The 27,885-nt window shown below is 43.5% G+C and overlaps 1 protein-coding gene across 1 annotated transcript in view; it reads right to left on the bottom strand.

Annotated features, from left to right (window-relative positions):
• Positions 1-27,885, bottom strand: part of LOC144724936 (CUB and sushi domain-containing protein 1-like) — a 684,194-nt gene that overhangs the window by 246,561 nt on the left and 409,748 nt on the right. Inside the window, exons 24-25 of the mRNA XM_078604260.1 lie at positions 11,708-11,899; positions 4,183-4,309 (exon numbers count right to left, since the gene is read on the bottom strand). Coding sequence (XP_078460386.1) covers positions 4,183-4,309; positions 11,708-11,899 — 319 coding nt within the window. The remainder of the gene's footprint in view (positions 1-4,182; positions 4,310-11,707; positions 11,900-27,885) is intronic.

Genomic DNA, 27,885 nt, shown 5'->3' with positions numbered 1-27,885 from the left:
ATGCAGGACTAGCAGCATCAAAGGGAGGGGATAGGGGTAGCACTAATAAAGGGAAGGAGTGTTAATAGTATGTAGCTGCAGCAACCCAAAACCACTACGTAAACAACTAAAGTATAAACTACATAGTATCATCAGTATACTAAATATACTGCTATATATTCACTATACAATTACGATACTATATATTACTTTGTACATTGTATTAAGCATATAAATGTTATACTATTTATTATTATACACTGTACCATTGACCGTCGTGTGAAAGACACTAAGTGTTTATACTTTTGTTGTTTACGTGGTGGTTTTGGGTTGCTGCAGCTACATACTATTAACACTCCTTCCCTTTATTAGTGCTACCCTTATCCCCTCCCTTTGATGCTGCTAGTCCTGCATAATGCACAGGCATAAGTAGTACTAATGACATACCTGCATTTCCCATAAATATGCTAAATTACGTGGTGGTTTCTAGTTGCGGCAGCTACATACTATTCACCCTTTCACTTTATTAGTGCTACCCCTATCCCCTCCCTTTGATCCTGCTAGTCCTGCATAATGCACGGGCATAAGTAGTACTAATCACATACCTGCATTTCCGATAAATATGCCCATAAATATGCTAAATTCCTCTTGATATGAAAATTATTTTGTCAAGGCGCCCTTCCCCCCCCCTGCCAACCCAGCTTAAATAGACGCTCCAAGCATGGTGCTGTTTCATTCAGACGCTGTCTCCCCGACAGACCTGGTCTTCACCTGATGACGGCTGCTTGCGTTGTGGCCGAAACGTCGTGAGAATTATTTTATTATGTTTTATTTTATTATTTTTATTGTTTCCATTCTACGTGACTTTACGGAAAGAACCAAGAAGATGAATCCCTGCAGTCACGAAAGCTTTAAATCGAAATATAATTTATATTATTGAAAAACTGATGGGGAAATCACAAATAAGATGATGACAATCTAATACTCTAGGGCACGATTGCGATATCTGTAAGTTTGGAATTTATTTAATGGGGTAATTACAATTTGCATTGTTTCACGATGCTACTTTTAGTCGCGCTATTGACATATAATTGGCAATAAAATAAAAAAATGCACGTTAATAATTAACAAGTAAAACTTTACCACCACAGCCGTTGTCAGGCGAGATTATTACATTTGAAAATGGGTTAAGTGTTATTTGAAAGTTATGTGATAGAAATAGTTCTCACACGCACACAAATTATAATTCTAGTGAACTTTATTAAATATGCAGCGCAATAGTATGCCCATATCTATCATGAAAACCAAGAGCAATACTTAAAAAGGCCCTAATAAGAGAACTTTAAGCAACCTTCAGCATCCCAGTAGCAACTACACAGGCCATTCACACATTCACGTTTTCACCCTTGGCAAAAAAAAAAAATTGAACGTGGAAATATAATAAAAAATATATACTGTACATCATTTCAAACAGTTTTAAGGGCAGCATAAGCGTGAACCAAATTATGCAGGAATGTCCCCATTTATTTGGAAAGCAACTTTTTAATATATATTTAATGTGAACAAATATATTACTCCCCCTCCCCAGATTGTGCCATTTACAGGGGATTATCACAGTGTCACAGATGTACTATTATTACACTGTCTCATGCACAGACAGGTCGATTAATGGTCAGAAATAAAAGGTACGTCAATTGAAACGTAGACGGAGCATAGGAGTAATGTTGTGTTGACTTAGGCTATTCAAAATTCACTTAGATAAGTTACAAAGTTATAATTCTAGCTATTTACTACCATAATAAACAGCGTTACTCTGCCATATGCTTAAAATTACACTGGATGCAGGAATACGTGAATTTGACCATTTTATTTCTAGTGCACAATTCGTATAAGTTGGGCAGTGGTGGCTATGCATACCTGTACTCCGGCACTATGGATGCGAGGGTTGGTGGATCATGCAAACGTTGTGAAACTCCCTTCCCGTGGGGGTGTCAAAGAGGAGCCGTACAGTGGCTTGTTAGGAGACGGTAGCAGCAAAAATGTGCAATCCACTTGTTCCCTCTGTATGGGATAGAGTGCTTCCCCATCGTACGCGTGGGTTTTCTCGTGGTGCTCCAGTTTCTTCCCACAGGTAAACACTCATTAATTGGCGGATAACACCTTTATATATATAGAGGACCGCAGAGCTTTGGCAATTATTGCCGCCGGTCCATCGCGTGGCTACCTTCCCACTTGTCTGTGGTTCCTCCTTGAGCCTCTGAGTCGTTCTCCCTCTCTCTACAAGAGCGAGAGAATGATGTGTGGCGGTGCGTTTTAAGTTGACATTATTTTGTAATAGGAAGAAGAAATGTCATTCGGAACTCTCACGGTGAGCAGTGGATCACCTTATGTTCGAAAACAGCTTTGGAAGATGACGTCACAAATCCATCTCTGAAGTCCCTTCCATCAACCTCTTATGCACACTTGGCATAGCTTTTGACAAACCCTGTAAAAAGTATGTGTCGTTTGGCAATCAAACCAAATTAAGTGTGATTAAATATATTCACCTTCATGGGCGTGTATGCAGTAATTGGTCACTGAGCTCACATACTACACTTGGAAAAGCAGGGTTTAATCATGGACGGCTGCCAATATTCAAACCCACGATCTCAACAGAGCCAGTTCAGTGCTCTGGCACGATAGTAGCCCCCTTGAGCCATCTCCACACGCTTAGTTTGATAAAAAAAAAAATTGCCGATAATTTGCTGAATCTTTCAGCATTTGCGTACTGACCAAGGGCAAGAGGTAATGATCACTTTTTAGTTTTCGCACGACAGATGGCATTTCTTTGCTACACACTAAGGAGGAAAGACCACTGACGTGCATGAATCATGGAACGCTTCCCCACATGCATTGACACTCGGGAAGTGTATAACGAGCAATACAAATTGCAGCACTCGCATCACACGCACAGGAAGCAGTTTGTCTGAAGGCCACGATTAAAAAATTGGCTTTTTTTTCCACAGGGTAAACCCCAACTAGCACTATGCCCCCCCCGTATTACAGACAGATCGACAGAGGTAATGCACACGTGCTTCCAACCATAGTTGGAAAGCATTAAAAATACACGCAAACACAAACGAGCTGTCAAACGAGGCCACAGTTGACCTATAGCAGAGAGCTTAACTTACAATCGGAAGGTCATGAGGTAAAATATAATTCAGGTGGTTAATGGAGTCCATTGTCATACCAACTTTGATAAAGTGAGTACCACAAGTCAATTGTGGGTGCCCTCTTGGGTAAATGGCTCCTGTCACATGAATGTGGAATTTGCGGCACGGACTCAGGGCCACCAATACAAATGAGCACTGCCTCATACCAATTTGAGCAGGGATACCGTTTGACTTTTAATTTTAACTTGCGAATTGTCATTAATTATATCACAAGCGAGCTTAGTTAAATGAATTTGATTAATTGATTTCAGTCATAGGCGGAGTTTCACTTCTATATTTTTTTTGGGGGGGGGAGCAGGGGATCGCTTTGTCCCTCACATTCGGAATCGCGAGTGCATATAATTACAATTTTTTTTCACCTTCATTGTAAACTTCTGAAAATAAATGAATAAAGGTGTCCAGTGCACCCCCTCCCCCAAACGCTGCCCATGATCTTATCTTATATTTATATCGCACCTTTATCCAAGGCACTTTTGCAAGGGTTATGAGTGGTACAATGAGGGCAGCTAAAGGTGATACGGTGAATAGGTATGGGGAGGGAGGTTAGTTGGTATGGAAATTATGGTGGGTACCTAGGGATGGAGGGAAGGATTTCAGTTGCCCATTAAAAATAACTCAACAAAGTCATGAATAACAATGCCTTAAGGAGGCAAAACATATATAATAGGCAACGTTTGGGGCAAATGAGCCTCCTTCATAGCACTTTTTTGTTCCATGAAGAAGGGCCATTACCGAAACGTCACCTATAATTTTGTTTTTCTTTATCAAGGCCGCGGTGTTATTGACGGATGCGTTGACATTCATCAATACTTGCGCTCGTGCACCGCTGCCGATGCAGCGTCGCCGAATAATCAGATGCTGCTGGATCAAGATCGTATGGATTCAGCAGCTGTAACTGATGCACGCACAACACACGTACTCAACACTTCAACATGACCCACAGAGTCCAGTGGGACCTGGAGGTGCCTACAATTCACGGTGCAGCACCCACCTAACAGTGTAGCCAGGGTCGACCTCCACGGCCCATATGCAGCGAAGGTTGTGGTCGTACGGGGCTGGGAACCCCGGAGAAAGGATGGTTCCCGTCGACTCCCCGCGGATTTGTCCTCCGCACTCGGCTGGGCAAAACAAAAACAAAGAAAAGAGGGATCCGCTTAAATTCGACGCAACCAAAGAGAAGCGAGCTGTTTTGCACGTCTTTGTGTTTGGGGAGGGGAGAGCGGTCGTGTTGCGGTTAGTGCGTTCACGGCCAACACGAGTGACGATTATCTGAACCGTTCCGGGGCCTCCCCTAGGTCGACTCAGCCTCAAATGAGTACCTGGTGCTGTGTGTAAAAAATCTCCACTACGGAGACAAAGGCGGCCGGGCGTGGTGTTGGCCACCCACCCCCTTGTGTGCCGTGCCGGCCTTTGTCGGCGCTCGCTAACAGCACTTGCCCCAACAGTCTGTTCAGGCTATATGGAGGATTCTGACTTAAAGCTTCCGTGACTGCAGGAATTCATATTTTTTGGGTCTTTCGGTAAAGCCATGTAGATAGATAAAATAATAAAAAATAATAAAAATAATAACAATATCATTATTTTCGTTTTTATTATTTTTTTATTATTTGATCTACGTGGCTTTACCGAAAGACCCAAGGAATATATGGGGGATATTTGTCTTTTTGGGGCGTTGTTCTTCGGGATTCCTGGGTTTTTCCGCACATGAAGCAAAAAACCTTCACGGGATTTAACCCAAATTTCCCAAACGCAGGAACCTCCTGAGAAAAAAAAGAGGAGCGGTGAGACTAAGCATCCCTGAGGATTTTCTGGGTTCATTACTTTAACGTGCAGTTTTATTCCCACAAAAACAAGGAGGTTAACACGTTTTTTTAGCTGTTTTAAGTCTACGAGCATTGCGTACACATTATTACGTGAATCACTGAAGTCGATCACAATCGGATCCAGAGCAAATGGGGATTGCGTTGGATTGGCTGTGGATCCGATCTGAACCACACGACCACTTGTTACAGTATCGCGCCCGTGGGCTCCGAATGCGTGCCACACTGCGATACATTCCGTTGTTATGTTTGTTCTGTTTTGTTTCTTTCGTCGATTTTCCATATCTGCCACGGTTTTGTGAGAAAATAGTAATTATTGCATCTGCACGTTAGATAGAGGATTCACCCAGAAAGACCACCACAGTCCTTCACCTCGCATGACACAACTTAATCCTCTATTTTACTCCATCCTGGACACCATTGCTTGTCGTGAATGTTTTTAATCCTTTAAGAATACGTCCGCTGAAATGTGCATGGGTTATTTTAATGAAAAATTAAATAAAATAAATCAGTTTTTCATTCAGTTGTTGTTGTTGTCGTTTATCTGCCTTGAAAATCGGCAGGAATTTGCACGTTGGACTTACAACCGTTATTTATTTATTTATTTGTGTGACTCACTTACCTTTCTCACATTCCTGTCCGTTTTTTGTGTTGTTTGTTGTTGCAACTTTATGACCCGGAGCCCCTACTGGGTATCTGTGAAACAGAGCTTCACAGCTCATCGGATTCCTCCTACAGTCTAAATAGAGTTGCTGACTAATTATGATTCAGTCATTAGAGGCGGACGAAAATACATGTTTGCCACCCACAAGGGAACTTCAGTTATTACTTTGTGGGAATACATCTGGGGTGAACCCTGGGATATCAGTCATGGTGTTTCAGAGTTCTGAAAAATCAATAGCTCTGTCCAATGCGCCACCTATATATTATAAGACATTTCTGAAGAGACCAGCACCTCCTTCCCTTAATGCATCTTTAATATGCTTGAGCACTAACGTACATTCGCCTTCACTAACCTCCGCCTTCACCGCCATTCCCATTGCATTAAGGGACAGGCTAAGTTTCTGGTCTCTTCAGAAATGTTTTATAATATATATACACATGTACGTAGCACCAGCATATTGTGCATTTCCCACGTTGAGAATCATCGATGACATTAGCAAGGTTTTCTTTAATTGGGTTACAGATCCAGCAGTGCTCCTTAATAATAGCGCCACAATATTACGTCTGAGATGACGCGAGCAGTTCCTCCAGGCCAATGGTTAGGTTAGTTTTGCTCTCAAGCCTTAGCGCACGCGTTCAACGATTCCATGCACCAGCTCCGCTCTCACGGCTTGGCTCGCCCGCGATTGTTCGGCGTCAGGCAAATCCGGCCTACGGTGTTGAACGAGGTTTTTTCTTTTTAAAGCCAGAAGCTCAGGGTTACACGGCGCATCCTCGCTGTGTTGCAACCATTGCTGCACCCTCCGAACGCTGGGGCAAAAGCCCCCGGCTGTTCAGCGTTGCAATCCCCCCCCCAACCATAAGCATCGCTTTGAGTCTCCAATGGAGCTTCGCGTTGTTGACTTTTGCAACATTGGGTTTTGGCCGTCGTGGAAACACTCGAGTTCAACGGGACAATAATTTATTATATACATAGGACAGATACGAGTCTAAAGACTCTTATTCTCAGGTTTTTTCGGTAAAGTCACGTAGGTAAAACATTAAAAGTAATGAAAGTAAAATAAAACAAAACAAAAATAAAAATAAAATTCACGACGTTTCGGAGGCAACACAAGTCTCCGTCATCAGGTGGGACCGTCACAGCCAGATTAGCTGCATCAAGTGAAGCAATGATTCAAGATGTAATCCCTTATAAGCAAGTTGAAGGGGGGAGGAGAGGGGGGGGGAGTTCATCAGAATGTGGTAGCCAATGAATGGAACGTATCGGAAGGGGGGGGGTGGGAGGGGGAGGGAGCCAACAAAACATTTGGCGACGGCTTGGACGCGGCTGCTGCGCACGCCAACACAATGGGCAGAAAGGGGGGAGGGGAGGTCTGATACACGATAGAACAAAGGAACGAAAATGCCCATGTTTATACCAATGCAGGCTGAAAAATGAAGAGAGTACTGTTAAAAATAACTGGGGATGTTAACACTCGGTGAAGTAAATTAAAATAGTGCCTGTCAGATAAGATGGTCCAAAAAGTGTAATTAAGTCTTTTTTGCGTGGTTAATAACATCTTTCCAGTGATTACTGAGTTTGTACCCATCATCACGGTTGAAATTATGTCTGTGTTTGTATATTTGTATGGCTTCGTGTACAAACCTTTGATGGTAGCCAGGAGGCTTGCAGAGAACCTTGGTCTCGGAAAAGACAATTTCATGAGAGCCCGCCGAGTTGTAGCAATGATCGGCAACGGCCGAAGAATCAGTTCTGCCGTGTTTCAGATCTGACTTGTGCTCGCGGACACGATCAGCAACATGACGTTTTGTTTCTCCAATGTAGCAATCACCACAAATGCAACTCAATTTGTAGACTCCAGGATACTGTAAGTCAGGAACGACATCCTTCACAGATGGAATCAGATCACGGATTTTATGCACTGTGCTGAATCGGACTTGGATCTTATGTTTGTTTAGAATTTTGGAGATCTTTTTGGTCACGCCTGCTATGTATGGTAACGTGATAGTTTTGGTCGGAGTTTCATGTGGTTGTTTCTGTGTGGTGGGAGAGACAGCTTGGCGGATAGTACGGTCAGAGTATCCGTTCATCCTGAGGGCCCGATGTACATGTCTTAATTCATCAGTCAGGTGGTGTTGGTCAGAAATGCCATGGGCTCTGTGGTATAGCGTTTTGATGAGAGAATTCTTTTGAGATGGGTGGTGGTGGGAATCCGGTTTCAGGTAGGAATCTGTGTGGGTGGCTTTCCTGTAGACAGAATGTCCCAAGGATCCGTCAAGCCTCCTCTTAAACAGAATATCCAAGAATGGTAGTTTACCGTCTTCCTCCACTTCCATGGTGAATCTGATAGATGGGTGTCTAGAATTGATGTGGTCCAAGAAGTGGTTCAATGCTGGGAGGCCATGTGGCCAGATGACGAAAGTGTCATCCACATATCTCTTCCACAGGGAAGGACGCAGGGTGGATGTCTGGATGGCGTCTGATTCAAACTTTTCCATGAAAATGTTGGCTATAACTGGTGACAAGGGGGAGCCCATAGGGGTGCCCTCATTCTGTTTGTAGAAGGTGCCATTCCAGGTAAAATAGGTGTTGGTGAGGCAATGCCTAACCAGCGCAGGTACATCAGAATTCAATCCCTGTTGGACTAAGTCCTCAATTATTGTTAGGGTGTCCGGTACTGGGACTTTGGTAAACAAAGATACTACATCAAAGCTGACGAGAATGTCATCAGGAGATAGTACCATGTCCTTAACCATAGAGACTAATTGGGTTGAGTTGAGTACTGCCGAAGAGGTCTTGCCTGTGAAGGGGAGCAGAGTATCTGATAGAAAACGGGCTAGTTTGTACGTTGGAGAGTTTATCGTCGACACGATGGGTCGTAGCGGGGTGCCTTCTTTATGGATTTTAGGAAGACCATAGAGTCTGGGAGGTCTTGCCGCCGATGGTTTTAGAGAGGGACGTTTGCTTGGTTCGATTAGGGAAGTCGAACTCATGATGATACTGTTGGTTTTTGTCGTTAGGCTTTTAGTGGGATCGTTTTTAATTTTGGAGTAACTCCCATCATTAAGAAGGTCCAGGATTTTGTTGTTGTATGAATCTTTATCCATAATGACCGTGGCATTGCCCTTGTCTGCCGAGAGGATGACTATATCATCTCTCTTTTTTAAATTCGCGAGTTCAGAGCGTTCGTTTTTGCTGATGTTACTAGTGGGTTTCTTAGCATTCTTGAGAATAGTAGCTATTTCAGCTCTTGCTACATCAGCATGGATGTGTCCTATGCCTCTGAGGGCTACATCAATCTGAGAAATCATATCCTCTACTGGTATATATTTAGGGGTGACGGCGAAATTTAGTCCTTTGGCCAGTACCGTTTTTAGATTGTCAGAGATTGGAATGTTACTCTGATTAATCACGGTCTTGTTAACATCCAGCTTTGCGATGTGTGGCTCTGGTTTCTTTTTAGATAGGGAGTTGTACATCGGGCCCTCAGGATGAACGGATACTCTGACCGTACTATCCGCCAAGCTGTCTCTCCCACCACACAGAAACAACCACATGAAACTCCGACCAAAACTATCACGTTACCATACATAGCAGGCGTGACCAAAAAGATCTCCAAAATTCTAAACAAACATAAGATCCAAGTCCGATTCAGCACAGTGCATAAAATCCGTGATCTGATTCCATCTGTGAAGGATGTCGTTCCTGACTTACAGTATCCTGGAGTCTACAAATTGAGTTGCATTTGTGGTGATTGCTACATTGGAGAAACAAAACGTCATGTTGCTGATCGTGTCCGCGAGCACAAGTCAGATCTGAAACACGGCAGAACTGATTCTTCGGCCGTTGCCGATCATTGCTACAACTCGGCGGGCTCTCATGAAATTGTCTTTTCCGAGACCAAGGTTCTCTGCAAGCCTCCTGGCTACCATCAAAGGTTTGTACACGAAGCCATACAAATATACAAACACAGACATAATTTCAACCGTGATGATGGGTACAAACTCAGTAATCACTGGAAAGATGTTATTAACCACGCAAAAAAGACTTAATTACACTTTTTGGACCATCTTATCTGACAGGCACTATTTTAATTTACTTCACCGAGTGTTAACATCCCCAGTTATTTTTAACAGTACTCTCTTCATTTTTCAGCCTGCATTGGTATAAACATGGGCATTTTCGTTCCTTTGTTCTATCATGTGTATCAGACTTCCCCTCCCCCCTTTCTGCCCATTGTGTTGGCGTGCGCAGCAGCCGCGTCCAAGCCGTCGCCAAATGTTTTGTTGGCTCCCTCCCCCTCCCACCCCCCCCCCTTCCGATACGTTCCATTCATTGGCTACCACATTCTGATGAACTCCCCCCCCCTCTCCTCCCCCCTTCAACTTGCTTATAAGGGATTACATCTTGAATCATTGCTTCACTTGATGCAGCTAATCTGGCTGTGACGGTCCCACCTGATGACGGAGACTTGTGTTGCCTCCGAAACGTCGTGAATTTTATTTTTATTTTTGTTTTGTTTTATTTTACTTTCATTACTTTTAATGTTTTACCTACGTGACTTTACCGAAAAAACCTGAGAATATGAATCATTGCAGTCACGAAAGCTTCAAATCTAGAACTAAAGACTCTTGTTTAAGTGAGGTCCCGAGGTCCCCCCCTCCCCTGCATTGGGACGTTTGGCCAACACCATTGACATTCTGCGTTAGTATCAATGGAACCTTTTTTTGCCAGTATCAAAATGATGAAAAATAAGAAAAATGATGGTGTAGACCAATCGGTTTCAAGGACAATGCATATATTATCAGAGCCATCCAAAAGGTACCTATTTGGTTTCTGAACACCTCTGTTTTATTGGCAGAAAGAGTAACACCTATTCTCATTTTTTTTTTATCAGTGTGTGTTTGGTTTGGTTTTTTTAGATATGGGAGTAAACTGGAAAACTCGGAGAAAACCAATGCAGAACAGTGGGGGGGGGGGCATACAAATTCCGTATATTAAGGTGTCCGGATCAGGGATTGAAACACAGTTTTTATGTCGCTGTGAGGCACAAGTGTGACCACTGTGCCTGAGAACTTATGCTCCATCCCTGCCATCTCACATCGATGGTCCAGTCTGGATACCTCACTCAAATCAGGCAAGGAAACTAAGAACACAAACATTTGGCCTACTCCCAACTATGACTATAAAGTAGAGAGGAAAAGGTAAAACAAATAAAAAATACTAATTGGTTTCATACGAAGTAGATTTAAAAAAATTCTTCTCGCCATTATTAATAAATGTGAGTATCTTACCTCATTTTTGGTTCACGTGCACGTTTTAATCAGATGTGTTGCTAAACGGTGATGGTGTGAAATCCATGTGTTTTTTTTCTAGTCAAATTAGAGCGATATTTGCAAATAGATTGTAGTTATTCTTTACCGTAATTTTCCGTAGAAAAGTCAAACGTAATTACATGTAAGCACTGCAGCAGTCCACACGAAGACACCGTGCAAACAAGGATTATCCCTGGACAGATCATTATGTTTGAAGTGACAAAACAAATGTACCATTAGTATGTTTTTGGTGCCATTAGTATAAGTGTAATGAGAGCCTATGTCCGGCTCACGTGGTGATTGGGTCTGCCGGTCCTGCTCTACAGCCAATGGGGAGAGAGCCTGGGAGCATGGCCCTGGCGTGATCGAGGGATGTCAGCTAGGATGATTGATTCTGCTGCTCTTGGCCTCAGCCAATGGGAAGACAAGTCAGCGTTCATTTTATTTAGAGAGGCGTAGTGCCGTTGTTTTTTTTATAGACACTGTCCTCACCGCAGAGAACTATAGCGGCACGACCGCACTCTATGGTAACTGGCGCCAAACACTGCCACGCTCCCTCCCGGAGGGCCTTGTGGGAACCCCGGTACTGATAAAAGTAATGTTATCTTAGCTTTTCCATTTTTAGAACGTACATATGTCATTGTAACGAAATCGGAAGAAAATCTGGGAAACAGTTAAGCAGCAAGAGATTTGATAACCACGACGAAAGCTCCATACCGACGCAAGACGGCAGAGGGTAGTTCCAAGCTCGACGCTCGCCAGTCATGCAGGAAAGGACGCTGTTCCCATGCAGCATGTAGCCTGGGTTGCACCCGTACGTGACGCTGCTCCCAGCAAAGTTGCCCTGCTCCGTGAGCTTGTAGCCGAACTGTGGCGTGCCAGGATCCTCGCATTTTATGAGGTCAAAACCTGCAACGTAAACAATGCGATACGGACGACACAATGCGGATGGTCTCACCCTCCACAGCATATGACACTTCACTCACCAACCATCAAGAGCCCTCCATTGCCTCACATCTGACCCTGGATCTAACGCAACATTGGCTTCACTGTCTTCAAGTTTTGCCGATAACTTTTCCTCCCGTGAATCTCCCTTCTCGTCTCACTCTCGTCACTCCCCCTTTGTCCTCCGCTCGAGCCACCAATGTCATTTCTTGATTCAACAATTTACCCTACCACACAATGGGAGATTACTATTTTGCTTCTGCTGCCCCCACTGTCTGGAAGTCTCTTCCTTTCATCGTCCACAACTGCTGACTTTTCCCTGACCATTACCAGGCTTCAGTGATTTTACTTATCCTCTGCTCTGATTTTTTTCTCAGGTTGTTATTCCTTTATTCTTTTTATCTGCAGCCTCTTTACTGCAGCCTCTTTACTCCCCAATTCTCACCCTTTAGCCTCAAATGTCCTATTCTGCTGAAAGCCCAACTAACTTAGCGAGTGAATAGGCATGCACACAAATGTACTTAGGAAGGCATAGAAATCCAATTTCACTATGTAAACTGTTTGGGCCAGTGATTTTATTAAGTGCCTATTAAGGATGGAAGGACATATAAGAGGGTGGTATATGCAGCATAATGCATGACCACCATTGTCTCTCCACTACTGAGGTTAGCCACACCACACAAGGTACCCATTTTACACCAACTCAACCCAAGGAGATGCACATACTAAGTTCAGATAACAATTGCCACTAGCGTAGAAGTCAGATAATTTGGATTGCAGGGTGGTATACAGTATATAGTTTTTTTTATTTTACCAGCTAAGGCCCACTGAGCTATATAGCTCTTTTTCAGAAGCAACCTAGCCACAAATTGGTAGCTCAACAAAGTGCCTTATCATGTGGCAATTAGTAGTAGTCAAATACTCACAACGCATGTTTCTAAATGTGGAGGGAAAAACCGGAGGACCCGGAGAAGAATCCGCGCGACCATGGGGAGACCATACAATCTCCAAATATTCAGGTGCCAGGTCTGAGATCGAACCCACAACCTCCTGTATACCAGGCGAGACAGTTAACATCTCGCCACCTTGGCAAATTAACCACGGCACCATCGCTGCGCACTCATTGAAAAAGCGCACGTGCACAGCTTAGGGCATGAAATGGGCGTGTGGTCAAATGCTGTTAACGAGAACCTATTAAGGCCAGCATGGTACAGGGCAGTGTGGTGGGGTCAGCAGCCTGTGCCCCAGCATGGAATTGGCACGTGTTTATATGCATGGATACATCTGCCACCCCACAAGGACACACATAAAAACCCCCGTTATTAAATTATATCCATGTACGTCTTATGTACCGGAAAATAACAGCCATACTTATTGCATCTGTCGTAGGAGCTATCTACAGGAGGATGCATATATCGTAGAAATTATTACTCACAATCAAATCTAAGAAATTGCTTAATGTACAGCATTTCCACACAGCTACTCATTCATCTCACTAGGTGTTTATTGAGACATGTAATTACACTGAGATTTATTAACATTTATTGCAACCCTAAAACCCTAGTCAATGTGTCACACACACACACATACGTGTATCATGCTGCATTAACAAAGCATTACGTAGCACCAGGCATTAAAGTCGATGACAAATTACACAAACGCATTTTTGAAAGCCAGATTTGATAATGCTTATATTTACGCGGAAAGAAAATTCTACCATTGTATGATTCGAAGAATGTAAGTTTCATCATCATCGTCATCAGCCATGTCCCATCCACTGCTGGATGAAGGCCTCCCCCAGGCCGGTGCCATGCCTCCTGCGGTCCTGCAGTGCCTCAATCCGCCTTGCTCCCGTACGTGAATTGAACTTTCTGAAGAAATCGACCTCAATGGGATCGTTCCCTCCTTTGGCTACCATTCTGGCAGCAGTCTCGTTCGGTAGCCAGAGACGATGCGCCCTGCCTGAGCCCACTCACTTTCCCTCAACAGTCAATTTGACCTACCGGTCGAGAACAGCAGACAAAAAGTTGGTATTGTCGTTGACAAATATAAGCTTCAAAAAATCAAACACTATTAAGAATAAATTTTGATTTAAAGCTTTCGTGACTGCAGGGATTCATATTATTGGTTCTTTCGGTAAAGCCACGTAGAAGGGAAAGAATAAAATTTTAAAAATAAGAAAAATATAAAACAATAACATTTTATATTTGTATTATTTTATTGTTTCTCTTCTACGTGACTTTACCGAAAGAACCAAGAATACTATTAAGAATAGTTAGGTTTGTAAAACCCATGCACACGAGCAGACGACGCTTAACAACCCATGCAGATGCTATACGGTAGGAGCCTTCTTGCTGTGCTCCCTCACGCATGCGGCCACCTCGTCAACCTTTGGGCAGATGCCTCGCGCACAATTGTCCCCGCGTGATCAACCCCTGCTGCCAACTCCATCGTGCAAACCGTTAGCGAGCATACGCCACCGACAATCGTATGCGCACGTTTTTTACAAGATGTCCTGACAATCTTATTCATAGATTACCCACGCTTAACTAAACATTCAAACAACACAAAAAAAACAAATCAATGTCTCGTAAAAAAAATGTCCACTTGAGAAATTGCCAAAATCATTAAACAAAGAAACAGTGTGTTCCAAATTCCATAATTAATTGTCCAGCAGATATTTCTGTATTTCAATAAATGTCAGGCCACTCATGATGGAGAAAGGGGAGTTTTGCTTTCTGGCCGCTTAATTACACTTGCTGGGGAGATTCATGGCGTTGTGTCGTGAGCCTGCTGCAATGAATGGCATTCACAGACATAAGCGTGCATTCATAGGGTGGTCATGCTCTGTAACAGTGCACGAGAGAGAGCCACTAGCTCCTGGTTAAACACTTGCGAGTGGATGCCTGAGAAGAGAAACTTGATTATATAAACAATTATTTTGAAAACTGTCATTTTTTTATGTGGTACCGAGGCAGTTCACCACCACAACACCACCTGATTATTTGATAATTGTAATAATGAATAAGATAATACATCAGGATCTGGCTCGAAGCCTATCCCTTAGGTGCAAGGCCAGGTGTGCTTATATCTGAAGTCGTGTGCTTATATCAGGTTGGCAATTGCCTTCCTCCTCACCAGAAATTACATTCCTAGCTTCCTCCACATGCATCTCGAACCAAAGGCAAGAAGATGTTCTTATAGTGGCTGTGTTAAACTCAAACTTTCTGACGGCTGCATTCACGTGGACTTTCACCTTCATAGTTTTATGGAAGTGCTAAATACGCATGGGTGGTGGAACGGTGGCGCAGTGGTGAGCACACTGCGCTCTGAACAAGGTGGCCGGAGTTAGATCCCCTGCCACGGCTAACAATCGGTGACAAGTTCCTGGGAACATCCCCCCTTCACCAATCCGGCACTGAACAGTATGGTGAAGTATGGTCAAACAACGACCTTGATCAACAAGGCATGGGGAGGCTTTCGTGCAGTAGTGAATTGACGATCGTTTGGGGTTCATCTCATATCTTGGCAGGTGTGCATGTGTGACCAGATTTCTATAACCTTATTGATTCCTTCCAGCACATCTTAAAATCTGGAAACTACAGCATTCATCTTTTAAATGTGCATATGTAGTACAATATCACTCAATGGCACAGAGCATTGCACATTCCCTGCACGCTGGACGTGACTCAATACCTCCCCAGTAAGCCCACTTGCTTCTGCGACAGTATGGATGGCGTCTTCAGACAATGAATGCTCGAAAGGTCGTGGGGCGAATTGGATTATCGCTGGCATATGGAAGGCAGCCAGATTAAGTGAACCGGCCACTGACACTAGCCACGGCAGTCACCGCTCAATCACTCTGAGGTAATGATACTCGCTGTGCAGATATGGCAATCGCTGCCCAGCCTGCGCGCACACACACACACCCAATGCCCCATAGTCTTTGGGCTGTAATAATATCAACGTTGTTATGTGCTCAAGAAAATACTACAGTGTTCGAAATGGTGAGAGCTAGTCATAAAAAACAATTAGTCTCTGAATTTTTTAAATATCGACGATAATTATTATTTTGAGTTACGTGTTATATAATGTCACGTCAAACTGGAACCCCATATCATAGAGATGGTCCTTTGCTGTAAGATTAGCAGATCACCCGAATTAATTCAAGCAAGCTAAACTCTGCTGATGAGACACTGTCAAAACCAGTTCAGAGTTTGCTCGTCTTTGAACCAATGCTGCTGAAATTATGCACTCCCAGAAGTCCATGCGGCTGATGTTTTTTTTTAAAGAAATACGTGTATGTTTTTACGTGGCGACACGGATCCGTGAAAACTGATTGCTGGACATTTTTGAACCAACTTAATTTAATCCTGTGTTAAGTATTTTCAAACAAATGCCATCAAATTCAATCATTGTCTCCATTATTCAAAATCAAAATGTATAATTTCTCAGAGCATGGTAAAGCCATCATTTATGTTGGTGGCCCTGAGCTCAGTGGTAAAAATAAAATACACATTCTGATGATAGGGGCCAGTTTATCCAGAGGATGAGTACTGTTGAATTCCCACAACGCGGTACTAATTCGCTAATCCCAGACGGATGGTGGGCTCAGTTGACCTCCAACCGCGATCTGATTTTCGTATCCGCTTGAGAGTCGGGAGTTTAACAACAACCGCCATTCGCCACTTTGTGGCGGTGACGTCACCACAACGCTTGTGCCAGGCTATGTACACTGTAAAGCCTTAAAGTGTACAAAGCCAAGAGTTTAAACAAAACAGCCACCTGGAAGGATTGCTAATTACCAGGGTTTTCGATGAAGTGTAACATAATATTTTATTTTATATTTTCAGCATGATGTAATCTTATTGTTGGATTCCCTTCGTGGTGATTTTCTTCAAATTCACATGTTACTTTAATCTCAGAAGAACAGTAATGCTGTGATGATAGACTTTGACTGCTACAGCCATGGTTTTCCAAAAGCAACTCAATCCTGTTTTTCATAACCTCATTCTGAGCTGCCTTCAATAACTACCCTTTTTTATATCCACCAAATTAATTCATCTTGATCAGCAAGCTCACCGTGCTTGACCTTTGCTTTGATCATATATCTGCAGTCCAACGTGGCAGCCTTCAAAAGCCCTCGGGATCATTTTCTGCATTTCCATTTCATTGGTTGTCACACTGTGACAAATAAAATGCATCAAAGACGAACATCTGCCGAAAGGAGCGGGGGAGAGGTGCGCTCTTAAAAGTGCTACTGAGACAAACAAGAGGAACACAAGAACCTGGAAACAAACGCAAATGAAAAAAAAAATCACATTGCCCATTGTGGGGAAAAAAGTGGAATTCGACAAGACGCCAGAGGGAATGACGGCCGATGGATAAGACGGATGACAATGCCACATGATGATAATGATTACTATATTTTGTACAAGGAAAATATGTTTTACTCGATGCCATATACTGCACAACAACAACCATTACTCCTCTCTCAAACACTCAACTGCTGACAGCTAATATACGTTGAGTTCTTCTAAAATGGTTGGATGAGTCCGTAAAAGTGTGCCTTGCCAATGCGACGCAGTTTGTATCTGCGCCCTCCTCCTCACATTGCTGCCTGTACACAGAGTGTCTAAGACGGTGGCAATTGGCATTATGTTCACGCCATCAGCAGTGTCAGCCACGTACTTGCTTTTTTATTTAAATGAGCGCTGTGATATGGTGACGTAATAAATATGTGCATGGTGCATATGTCCCGATATGCTACAGATACCTGCAGGGTGCACTCCTTACACACGTAAGCACGGCAAGGTTTGCTTGAATTCAAATCTGTTTGGTGATGCCGAAACTTAATTTTGAAATTGTGCTATGAACGGGCGAGGGACAATCTGCCCAAGACAATTGGCTCCACCCGGAGTTGATTATTCGGTAATGATTTGTATTTGTGCAGTGGATTTTCTTCGAAGAGGGCATTTTTTTTAGTTTTGTGCTCCGATTTCCGTTCGCTTCTTTGCCGTACTTTATTTTAGTTTGTTTTCCACTTGTGTCATTTCGGTGTGCCGTGTTTGCTCTTGCAAGTGAGACTCCTATCCTGGTCTCTAACCTGGCTACGCGAAAATATCGACTTGAATCTTGCACTTGGGTATCTTGCAGAAGTGGCAAGAATGTATGGTAAACGTAGAGCGTGTTTTTTTTTTATATAGAGGAGGGTGAGGGCCACAAGGTAAGAGGTGCTCCAGGAAGAGGATTTTAGTGCCACACTGGACTCCCCCACTGCTCTGTAGTAGCTGTGTGTGAGTGGGGAGTGGTGGCGCAGCGGTTAGCACACTACGCCACAAACCCGGCCACTCCAGTTCGATTCCCACTCGCGGCCAACAGCGGTGCTAGTCCTGGGTCTGCCCTAGGTCGTGCCTGGTGCGATGTGTAAACATTGCCATAGGGAAACAAAGTCAGCCGGGCGTGTTGCTGGCCAACCACCACGATGCCGGCCTTCATAGGTGCTCACTAAGAACGCTTGCCCTAACAGTCTGTTAAGGTTCAATTGGGGAACGTTATACTTGTGTTTGTCTGTGGGTGCAGTGGTCGTTTGGAGGGTGGTGTTGTAGTGGTTGACATACTGTGTGTGCAATTGACCCGGTGGCCTGAGCTTGAATTCCGGCCGTGGCTTACAGAATCAAATAGGACCTCTCCTAAGTTGACTCAGCCTTGAATGAGTGGTGTGCATGATAATCGCTATGTGCTGTGCGGACCTTAATAGGTTCTCACCAACAACACTCATCTCAACAGTCTGTGACAATAATGTAAACTATTGATTGGTATTGTACAAATGTGTATGACATTATGTATCCACGCATGTACGAGTTGTCAGGAGCATTTATATTTTTTATGTAAGATTACAGTTGATTTACGACTTCAAACAGTCTAAAGTGTCTCAAACAACCATGCTTATAACCATATGTTGCCCAAAGCTATATATATTTGGCAGGAATCCGCCTATCCATAGGACAACCGCCCTTTACGTCCCACAAAGTGACAACTCATTTCCTGTGACCCCCAAAAGAACAACAGGCTCGGTTAATCTCTGCTCACAAACCCTTGCACTCACGAGGCAAGCCCTCTGAGCACAGCGCCACCCAGACGGATTGCCACAACATAAGCGTGGGGGTTTATGACAATGTTATTTTTTTTAATACTCCACACATTTGCAAGTTGTTGACACCACATGTAGAAACACGCCCACAAGTCCACCGAAATCCCGATTGATTGGAACAAGCTGATCCGTACCCATGACGTGGGGAGAATTGATTACCTGTGGACTGTAGCCAATCAGTCACCAATGAGACAGCCCTTGACCCATCAATCCACCACCAATAGCCTTCCCTCGATAGCATCCGCGCATATACTATTACATGCATGGTGGTGCATTCTTACTATCCGGGCATTGGTGGGCCATGCAGAGAACATTATATGAGTGCGACACCCACCTTTAAAGCTACGAGGTTGCCTATGCAATGCAGTACAGCAACATGCAACTTAGATATTTGTGCGAAGTTTGTTGTTTTATTTTTCCCTCGTTTGTGTGGATGTGTTCTCCTGGCATTCAGAAGGCAGTTGCCCAACAGCTCAAACAAACCTTTTTAGACAACGAGTCTAACGTTCGGTGTAGGAAAATGAAGGGCAGTGATTATTGTAACTTTGCCACGTGGAGAGCATAATATGGCTCTGTTCTCATCCGATAATGCTAAAGTCAAGCTTAACATGCGTTGATATTATTTAGATGATTTCACTTCTGTACATTTCCACATGATAAGACACTTCGTTGAGTTATCATTTGTGAGCAGGTCGCTTCTGAAAAATAACCTAATTGATCAGTGGACTTTACCTGGTAAGACGAAACACTGTTAGGTTTTATGTGTGTATATACATATTTTGAGTGATTTGCTTACCTTTCCTAAACCTTTCCCTCGTATAGTGTTTTTCTATCGTTTGCAACGTTCTGACCCCGTGCCCAGACTGGACATCTGTGAAAAAGAGCTTCACTGCCCATCATATTCCTCCAACATAAAAACATATTCTCATTCTGAAATAAGCACGGGGTAATGCTAATCTGGGTTGGTGATCCTAAGCCAATAGGGGGAAAACAATCAATTCTTCTATATTGGGAGCAGGCTGTACAAATGCATACCATTGCTGACTTCCCACATCGTGGCTAACTGCAGTTTATAATATCCTTGCGTAAGGCAATACGTTTAGGAGCTAAATGTCAATGTTGAGGTCCGCTAGTCATGACAGGGCTTCAGAGGAGAGTTTGAGTAGTTTGCTATTACCTCCTTGAAGGAGCGCAGGCTGTGGCGGTTTTATATATGGTCAACAGTTTGGGTTTAATGGCCACAGTCACATTGTGGCTTGTGTCTTTACATTTTCCAATTTATCAAGGAGATGTGTGCATTGGCCTGTTGATATTTCGATGCGGTTGATGGTTCCACCAGTGTCTCCGAGGAATGTCAAAGCCAGGCGACGAGATGGTTGTGTCTCAATAGAGACATTTATTCTGAATGTTCACATTGCTCCACTGTCCCCTCGCATTCTTCGGGATCTGGGTGAGATTCTAGGTTGGTGGCAGCGCGATCCCAGAAGTAGTGATGGGGACTTGAGCCGTTGGCGAGGTACATTGTAGAGGTCTTGAATGATGAGTAAATTGCCGCTGGTAAGAAAGCGTGTGAATCTCCTTGCAGTGTGCACGTCTCGACCGATATTTGGTTCGCCGCAATAGGGAGCCAGGGGATTCACGTCGGTAAAAATAAAATAAAATAAAAATCACCAGGGGATTCTTGTCGGTTTTAGTGTTCCGGCGTGGCACTCATCTCTATCAGTTACCCTAAGAATAATTAGTGATGTATCAATATATATGTTTTAAATCATGCACATTTAAGAGACATGTATGGTACTTAAAAAAATAATCAGACTTGCCCTTTGAGCTACAACAGGAGCACACTGTTCAACTGCTCCTGTGACTTGTGTCTTTGAAAATGTGTCGAGGGGCAACAAGGGACATCTCAAAATCCAAGCACCGGCTGCAAAATATTCCTCAAAAAGTAACTGGGGAAACATCCCAGTGCCAGACACTTCGGAAAGGGATTGTTGAGACTCAGTGCATGTGTCCTGGATGAAGGGCGGCACATGTATCTACGTATCTAATTACGCGAAGTATCTGTGCAACTGGACATTGAAGGACACGACAGAGGAGAAGCTACTTTGTCCAATTAAGAAGTAAGCGCTCGCTAAAGTCATCTTCTTAATTCCGGGGGGGGGTGTCTCTTTGCCGCCCCCAATGTTAACAAGGTTTAATACTGGCGCGCTAATCCATCAACGTGCGGTTAGTGGCGCTTATCGGCATATTCTACGAGCCAGATTTGTGTGTCACCGTGTTACACCCCCCCCCCCCCGTCTGTGATAATACGTATTGACTCATGCCACTCAGTCACGGAGGGGGGAAGTGGGGTGCTGGTGAATACGTGTCTCACTCAGCAGAGCGCGACATACATACACGAGCTCAACGTCGCCGAGGTCGCGTGTACACAACAATGGGGGTGGTCCGATTATAATTGGAATAAGTAAAATGCGAGGTTTTAACATAGGACGCCTTTTACGATATAGATTTTCTTTCTCCATAGATTTCCAAAGAGCTCAAGAACCAATGCTGGCTCAGTGGTCTGACACTGGCATTAGTACATGAGTTCACCGTACGATACCATCGACCATCTATTTCGACGAATAAAACACGAGTTTTGTCAGTGGTAGGTCCTGTACACAATTTACGTGCATCAGATGTATACGAATTAATATTTCTTATTTATCCATAATAGATGTTATTTGGGTTAGATGGCTTAAATATAAATGTGTCGTTAAACCAGCCACCACCCGACACAGCCAATTAGTAAGGTTTGTCACTTAAACAAAACATGCCAAATCGTGACTAGTTCAGCACACCGGTGTGTTAGAGAGTAAACCCACAACATCTACAAATCATTTGCAAGTATCTGCAGAGTATCCCTTGACTAATACTTGGCACGTATACAAAAAAATTGCATTGCAGCGTTGCCTTGATTTTTACCGCACCACCTCGTAAAAATTTCGTTGAGAAGTTGTACGTTGCAAAGTCAAAGCATCTGCCTGCTCAACATCTCCGAGGACAACTACCGGTGACTTCCCACAGTTGTATGCAGCGTTGTGTCGATTCTGTAAGTATACCAATTGCTCGGATCATAAAACGCACCGAAGAGTAAGACGCAGCACCCCAAACTTGTGCCCGACGTCAATAAAGTCATACAAATCTGGTCACACATACATGCACCAATATACACGATCACAGGAAGTACCTCCAACGTTTGCTTAACAATATAGAAATAAAAATGTGCGTGTTTTAGAAGATGAATAATATTCTTTGGGTCTTTCAGTAAAGTCGCGTAGATAGGTTCTTTTTTTTTAACCTATCTAAGTGACTTTACCGAAGGACCCAACGACTATGAATTCCTGCAGTCACGAAAGCTTTAAGTCAAGATATTGAATAATACTGGAATATACCGAGTCTGTTTCCAAATAAGATTTGAATTCACAACATTACAATTGTGAGTGCTACACAGTACCGATTCATATCAGAGTCCTTTATTTATCCAAGAAATCCTCACTGAGTCTCGACAATCTCTTCCCTGAGGTTGTAGGTTTGGGTTGGTTAACATATTACTTAACTTAATATTATGAATGTGAACTGAAACCACAACACCCAGAGAAAACTCACACACATGAGTTTAGTAGAGAAAAAAACACATTCAGCAACCTACTTACAGTACTGCCTTCTATAAACCACCGCAATAAGCCAGAAACGATTTAAAGTTATATACAAGAAAAAAAAATCTGTATTATATTGCATTCCAGGGCAGTGGACGGTGCTATGCAGAACATCCTGGGAAAACAGGTCACCTTTGCAATGCTCTCTGCTTTCAATTTACAGCTTAGGATTTAATGAAAATTCATTTGATTTGGAGTGACAGACTAATTAAGTTTCCCTAAGCAGACACGTTGACTCGAGATGGTACGACGACGCTGAGAGGTGCTGCCACTGCTGTGACGTGCACACATTTGCATTTCACCGGAACGATCCATGCTACACGCGCGACAGAGAGGTCCCCATCCGTTGGTTCTTTTTTTCAAAACGATGTAATTTAATGGTCACTGCATGTGTATGAGAATAGGTTTCCCCTTTTTTCTGGCAGCAAAACAGGTGTTAAGATGTTAAAACACCAAACTGAAAACTTTTACAAGGAATTATGTCTGCATTAACCACAATACTAGGTATAAAATATAATTTTATTTTATTCCTACGTGACTTTACCGAAAGAACCAAAGAGTATGGATTCCTGCAGTCACGAAAGCTTCAAATCAATCTTAACACCTGTTTTTTTGCCAGAAAAAATGGGAAAACCTATTCTCATATTTTGGGACTGGCAAAGGAGGTCTCATGATACTGCATGTGTATTAGAGCACCGTTACCATTTTTCACAGGCTAATTGCTTGTTTTGTTTATCCGGCGCAAAAAAATTAACAATAAAATCCAACTGAGTATGTAGATGCCGCAGAGGACTTTTGTTTATTTAAACATGAACGCGCACGATGCATGGTGCTGTGAGAAGGTGGTACTGAAAATGTTGTGTTTAAGCAGGGTGGGTGTTTGGTGTATTGGTGTACTATCACTATCTAAATCGCTGATGCCTCCCGTAAATCACGTGATTTCTATGTGGCCACCCCAACTCTTACCCCCCCCTCTCCCCAGCATCCCCTGTGCAGTGTCGAGGCTCTGATGCAGCCCCTTCCTTTCCATCATTTTCCTCTCATTTCCCATTCTCTTTTCTTCTCTCTTCCCTCTCCCATTCCTTTATCTTTTTTCCATGCGTTACTAAAATCCACACCTCCGATTCGAGTGGTTGTCTACGTATGCTGCGAAAGAAGAATATACACAGATACTTGACTCAACTCCCCTTCCCCGTGGTGCGTCATGGGGAAAAGCTTGTGAGCACAATATAATTTTGAAGCGGTAATTTTTTAAATCCGGGTTAATGACGACGACTGTACGGGCCAGATAGGAGGACTTCCTGCTCTTTAACTAGTGCTAGAACCATAATATCCTCAGAATCTGATTGCAGGTTTGGACGAGCAACTTGCAGGCTCCAAACAATCCAGGAAATCATTGTGGATGTAACCAGCAAGAGGAGGTTGCAAAGGATTGATACCATCTCTACTGACATTGGCATTGGATTTGCACCCAGGGCCAGAGACTATAAGAAAAAATCTTGAGATTAGCTTTCAACTGCACATGGTTGTGGGATTTAGTACAAAAATAAGAAATGATGAAAGGATATGGTAGCAACAACAGCATTGGCACTGATGATGTCTTGAATTATATTACTGTAAAGATTCATTAATTGACCATAGCTGTCTGAGAAGAATGTTAGTAATTTCTTGGCAAGACAGCATACGAAATATAGATGGCTGGAAGAGAAAGTGACAGGCGAGTGTTGAAGATACAATTAGACAACAAATGTTGCGCTGGGTGGGACAAGTGGGCACGATGGGGGGAGGGCCGAATGGTGGCCCTGAACCAGCTTGTGTAAATCCCAAATTCCTTTGGTGGGGCAAGCAGCCTTTGCATAGGAATACTCGATTCATTCTGTGATGTCAACTGGAGTGTAGGGAAGAAAGGGTTGGTGAAGTGTTGGCCACAACACCCTCTCATGGGCTCTGTTGTCTATACTAGGCGTTCGGAATGGGTGCTCACTATGATAATGTACGGGACTAAATTCGTCGTCTTTTTGTTCTATATTAAAGAATGTGTGATGTCAAATGGCAAGAGGCGGTAATCGCATATTGCTATTTTACATCACACCTCTGATTAGTGCCACACACCTCCGATAAGAGCGGTTGGCTACGTACTTTGCGAAAGAAGTTCCACATACTTATATACGTAACAATAAAATGTTTTCGTATTATTAATTTATTTGAACACATTTTTTCACAATGATGTCTGTGCTTGACTTGACATGCCATTTTTTTGTTATATAAATCTGTTATGTCAACACCCCTGAATTGATTTATGTGTTATGGGCACTTTACCACAATTCTCTCAAACTTTGCTTTAAATATAATTACATGAAAATATTTTGAAAAAAATGTCTTTCATTAAACTCTCTGATGGAACATTAGGAAGGTATGCATGACAATCTTGCAGTCAATGGCATGAATATACGTTATATCGTTGTCACATTTCTGCTAAAACAGTTGTGAAACTAAATGAAGACTGCTGTTTCACAGAATCCACATTTTATAATCACTGTGCTAACTTTGAACATGCAAATACCATGAGGTAAAACGGCATTCCCATTTAATCTATTCATTGTAATACATTTCTGAGTCATTTTCAGGCCAAATGCTTTTGGAAGTTGAGTCAGCCCATCATCCCTCTAGGATTATTAAAGTAAGTATCCACTTTCCTCCAGGAGTGGGTGGCCTATGAGAGATTATATCCACCACTAGCACAGCATTAATGGACTTCATTACAACCCCACGTTCATTTGAGGATGAATAACTCTTAGATTTTGAATTCACAATAAGAAGTTTGAGATGATTGGCCAATTTTGTTGTGCTATTTTTGACCGTGAATACATTAGAGAAAACGTAATCAAAGGCACAGAAAGCCCTATGATGTGAACGAATATGCGCACTATAAACACGGTGCCGAGATGTCAACTACCTCGCCTGGTATACAGGAGTTTGTCAGGTCGATTCCCGACCCTGATGCCTATGTATTTGGAATTTGCGTGTCTCTCTCCCCGTGGTCGCGCGGATTTTTCTGCGGGTCCTCTGCTTTTTTCCTCCACATTTAGAAGCATGCGTTTACAGTATGTGGCTGCTGCAACCTCGATTGTAACTCACCACCTGCGTATTGCGAGCAGATTGCAATTAGGGCATGCAAAAATACGTCAGTGCACTGTCCTGGGCACGCTTACGAGAGTCAGCGCGGTTCGATGCGCAATAGCGTCGGTGAGCGTCGGTAAAGCGTGGCCGTGGCAAAGCGCTCGCGCCAAGCCAGCGTGAGTGCAGGTGAGCGCACGCCGCGCAGCGTGGTGAGTGTACGCAGGCGTTAACGCCCGCGGCGTGTGCGAGCACGCAAATGCGATGGAGCAACATGTCGAGCGACAAGTGTCAGAATGTGCGAGTTGCGAGCGAGCGTATGTGGGGAACACGCAAAGCACGAACTCCTGCATTCATGCACACGTGCAGCGGTGCTCAGCAAGGGATTGGTGAGGCAGCATTTCTGGAACGCCTGGTAGTGGCGTGAATTTCAGAGAGGAGAAATGGGCAGCATTCATTTTTGACGGTGGTAAAAAATTCCACATTCCCATGAAAGATCCAGTACTTTCATGGGGTATAAATAACTACAAAGTGCAAATACATCTCCTGCATGTATCTGTCCCCCCACAGAAAAAAAAATATAGAAGAAATATTCTTTATGCTTCCATAAACCACAAGGCCTTCTGAGAGTGCATAATTTCAGCAGAATGTGTTCACTACATGCAACCTCTAAACCGGCTTTGACATACACTGTCTCATCCGCGGAGCCAAGCATGCTTGAACCGCTAAAGCTGCTCCACATTACAGGCAGGGACCCTCTTCATTTTAGATATGGCTCCTGAGTTCAACACAAAATTATATCAAGCGCAACACGGCGTAATAATTTGTGTCATCGTTTGCATCCTCCGCAGTGACCAGAACCATTAATTTATGTCATGCATTCAAAGAGTGGTCACTGTTGACATTCCACAAAGTGGCACAACTTGTTTAACCATGCCCGAGGGATCATGGCCAGAGTCATATCCTGACCGGGAATCGAATTCACAACCCCTCGCTATGGAGCTTGACCATGTGCAGTTTTTGTTGTATGTTTTGTTCATGTTTTGTTCATGTTTCTTTGGTTGCTTTTATAACCACGTTTATGTAACCCCCCCTGCCCCCGAAGAAAAAGAGCATTTCTCGCCTAATGGGTTTTACTCGTGCCACAATAAAACCTAAAACCATGGTGCCACGTAAAAAAATGCAAATCACTATTACACTCAAGAAATCATCATCCCCGCATTAACCGGTTGTGTTGAGTGCACGGACCGCTCGTCTACACAGGCACTCAATTGAATAGCAGTGAGCCCGGGGGCACAGCTTATAAGGATGCTACGGCCGTCGTCAGAACACCGCTGAGCGTCTCTTAGTCTCATGCTGACAAGGGCACGAGACTCAGCCTTCTCAGCCTGACCCCCTGAGGATTCTAAAAGGCAGGAAAATAATGCCGTTGTCTCTACGCCAGTGGTGGCCTTCGCTAAACCGCCCCTGCTGGCATGAAGATAGCGGAATGCATCCGGCATCCACTTTTCACAATGGTGCTTGTGAATTCCCTCCACACAGCGAAAGCCAGAAAGAAGAAGACAAAAAAAAATGGTGAGGCTATTCCACTCTCGCTTTTGCGGGCCACACGGCGAGTTGGCGGCCCGGTGCAATGCGAGGGAGGGTAACGACTCACATTTAAATGTGCGGGTGGCCACAGGAGTCAGGCTGTCACAAATTCAGACCCTGCGCAGGGGTACGACTCATCGCCCCTCTGAGGAGGAACACTTTAAATACAAAACTGTCCCTTGATTATCAAATGTATTTCATGTAATGCATTTATTTACTAATTAACTTCCTCATGCTATTCGTTGTGCGCGGTTGCAATTTGCTTTGCTCGGTCAGTGTTAGCAGCTGAGGGCATGACGGGTTTCATATTTTATTCCTGTTGCTTTGTGCCCCCCCCCCCCACCCCGGTACCGTCCCGATTCCATTGTAAGTTGGACCAATGGCCGCTTTAT

Source organism: Lampetra planeri, chromosome 22 (genome assembly GCF_965212315.1).
Source record: "Lampetra planeri chromosome 22, kcLamPlan1.2.h2, whole genome shotgun sequence".
In the NCBI taxonomy this organism is placed as follows: Eukaryota; Metazoa; Chordata; class Hyperoartia; order Petromyzontiformes; family Petromyzontidae; genus Lampetra; species Lampetra planeri.
Note: the sequence above shows the minus strand (reverse complement) of the source record. Positions and strands in the feature narration are given on the sequence as shown.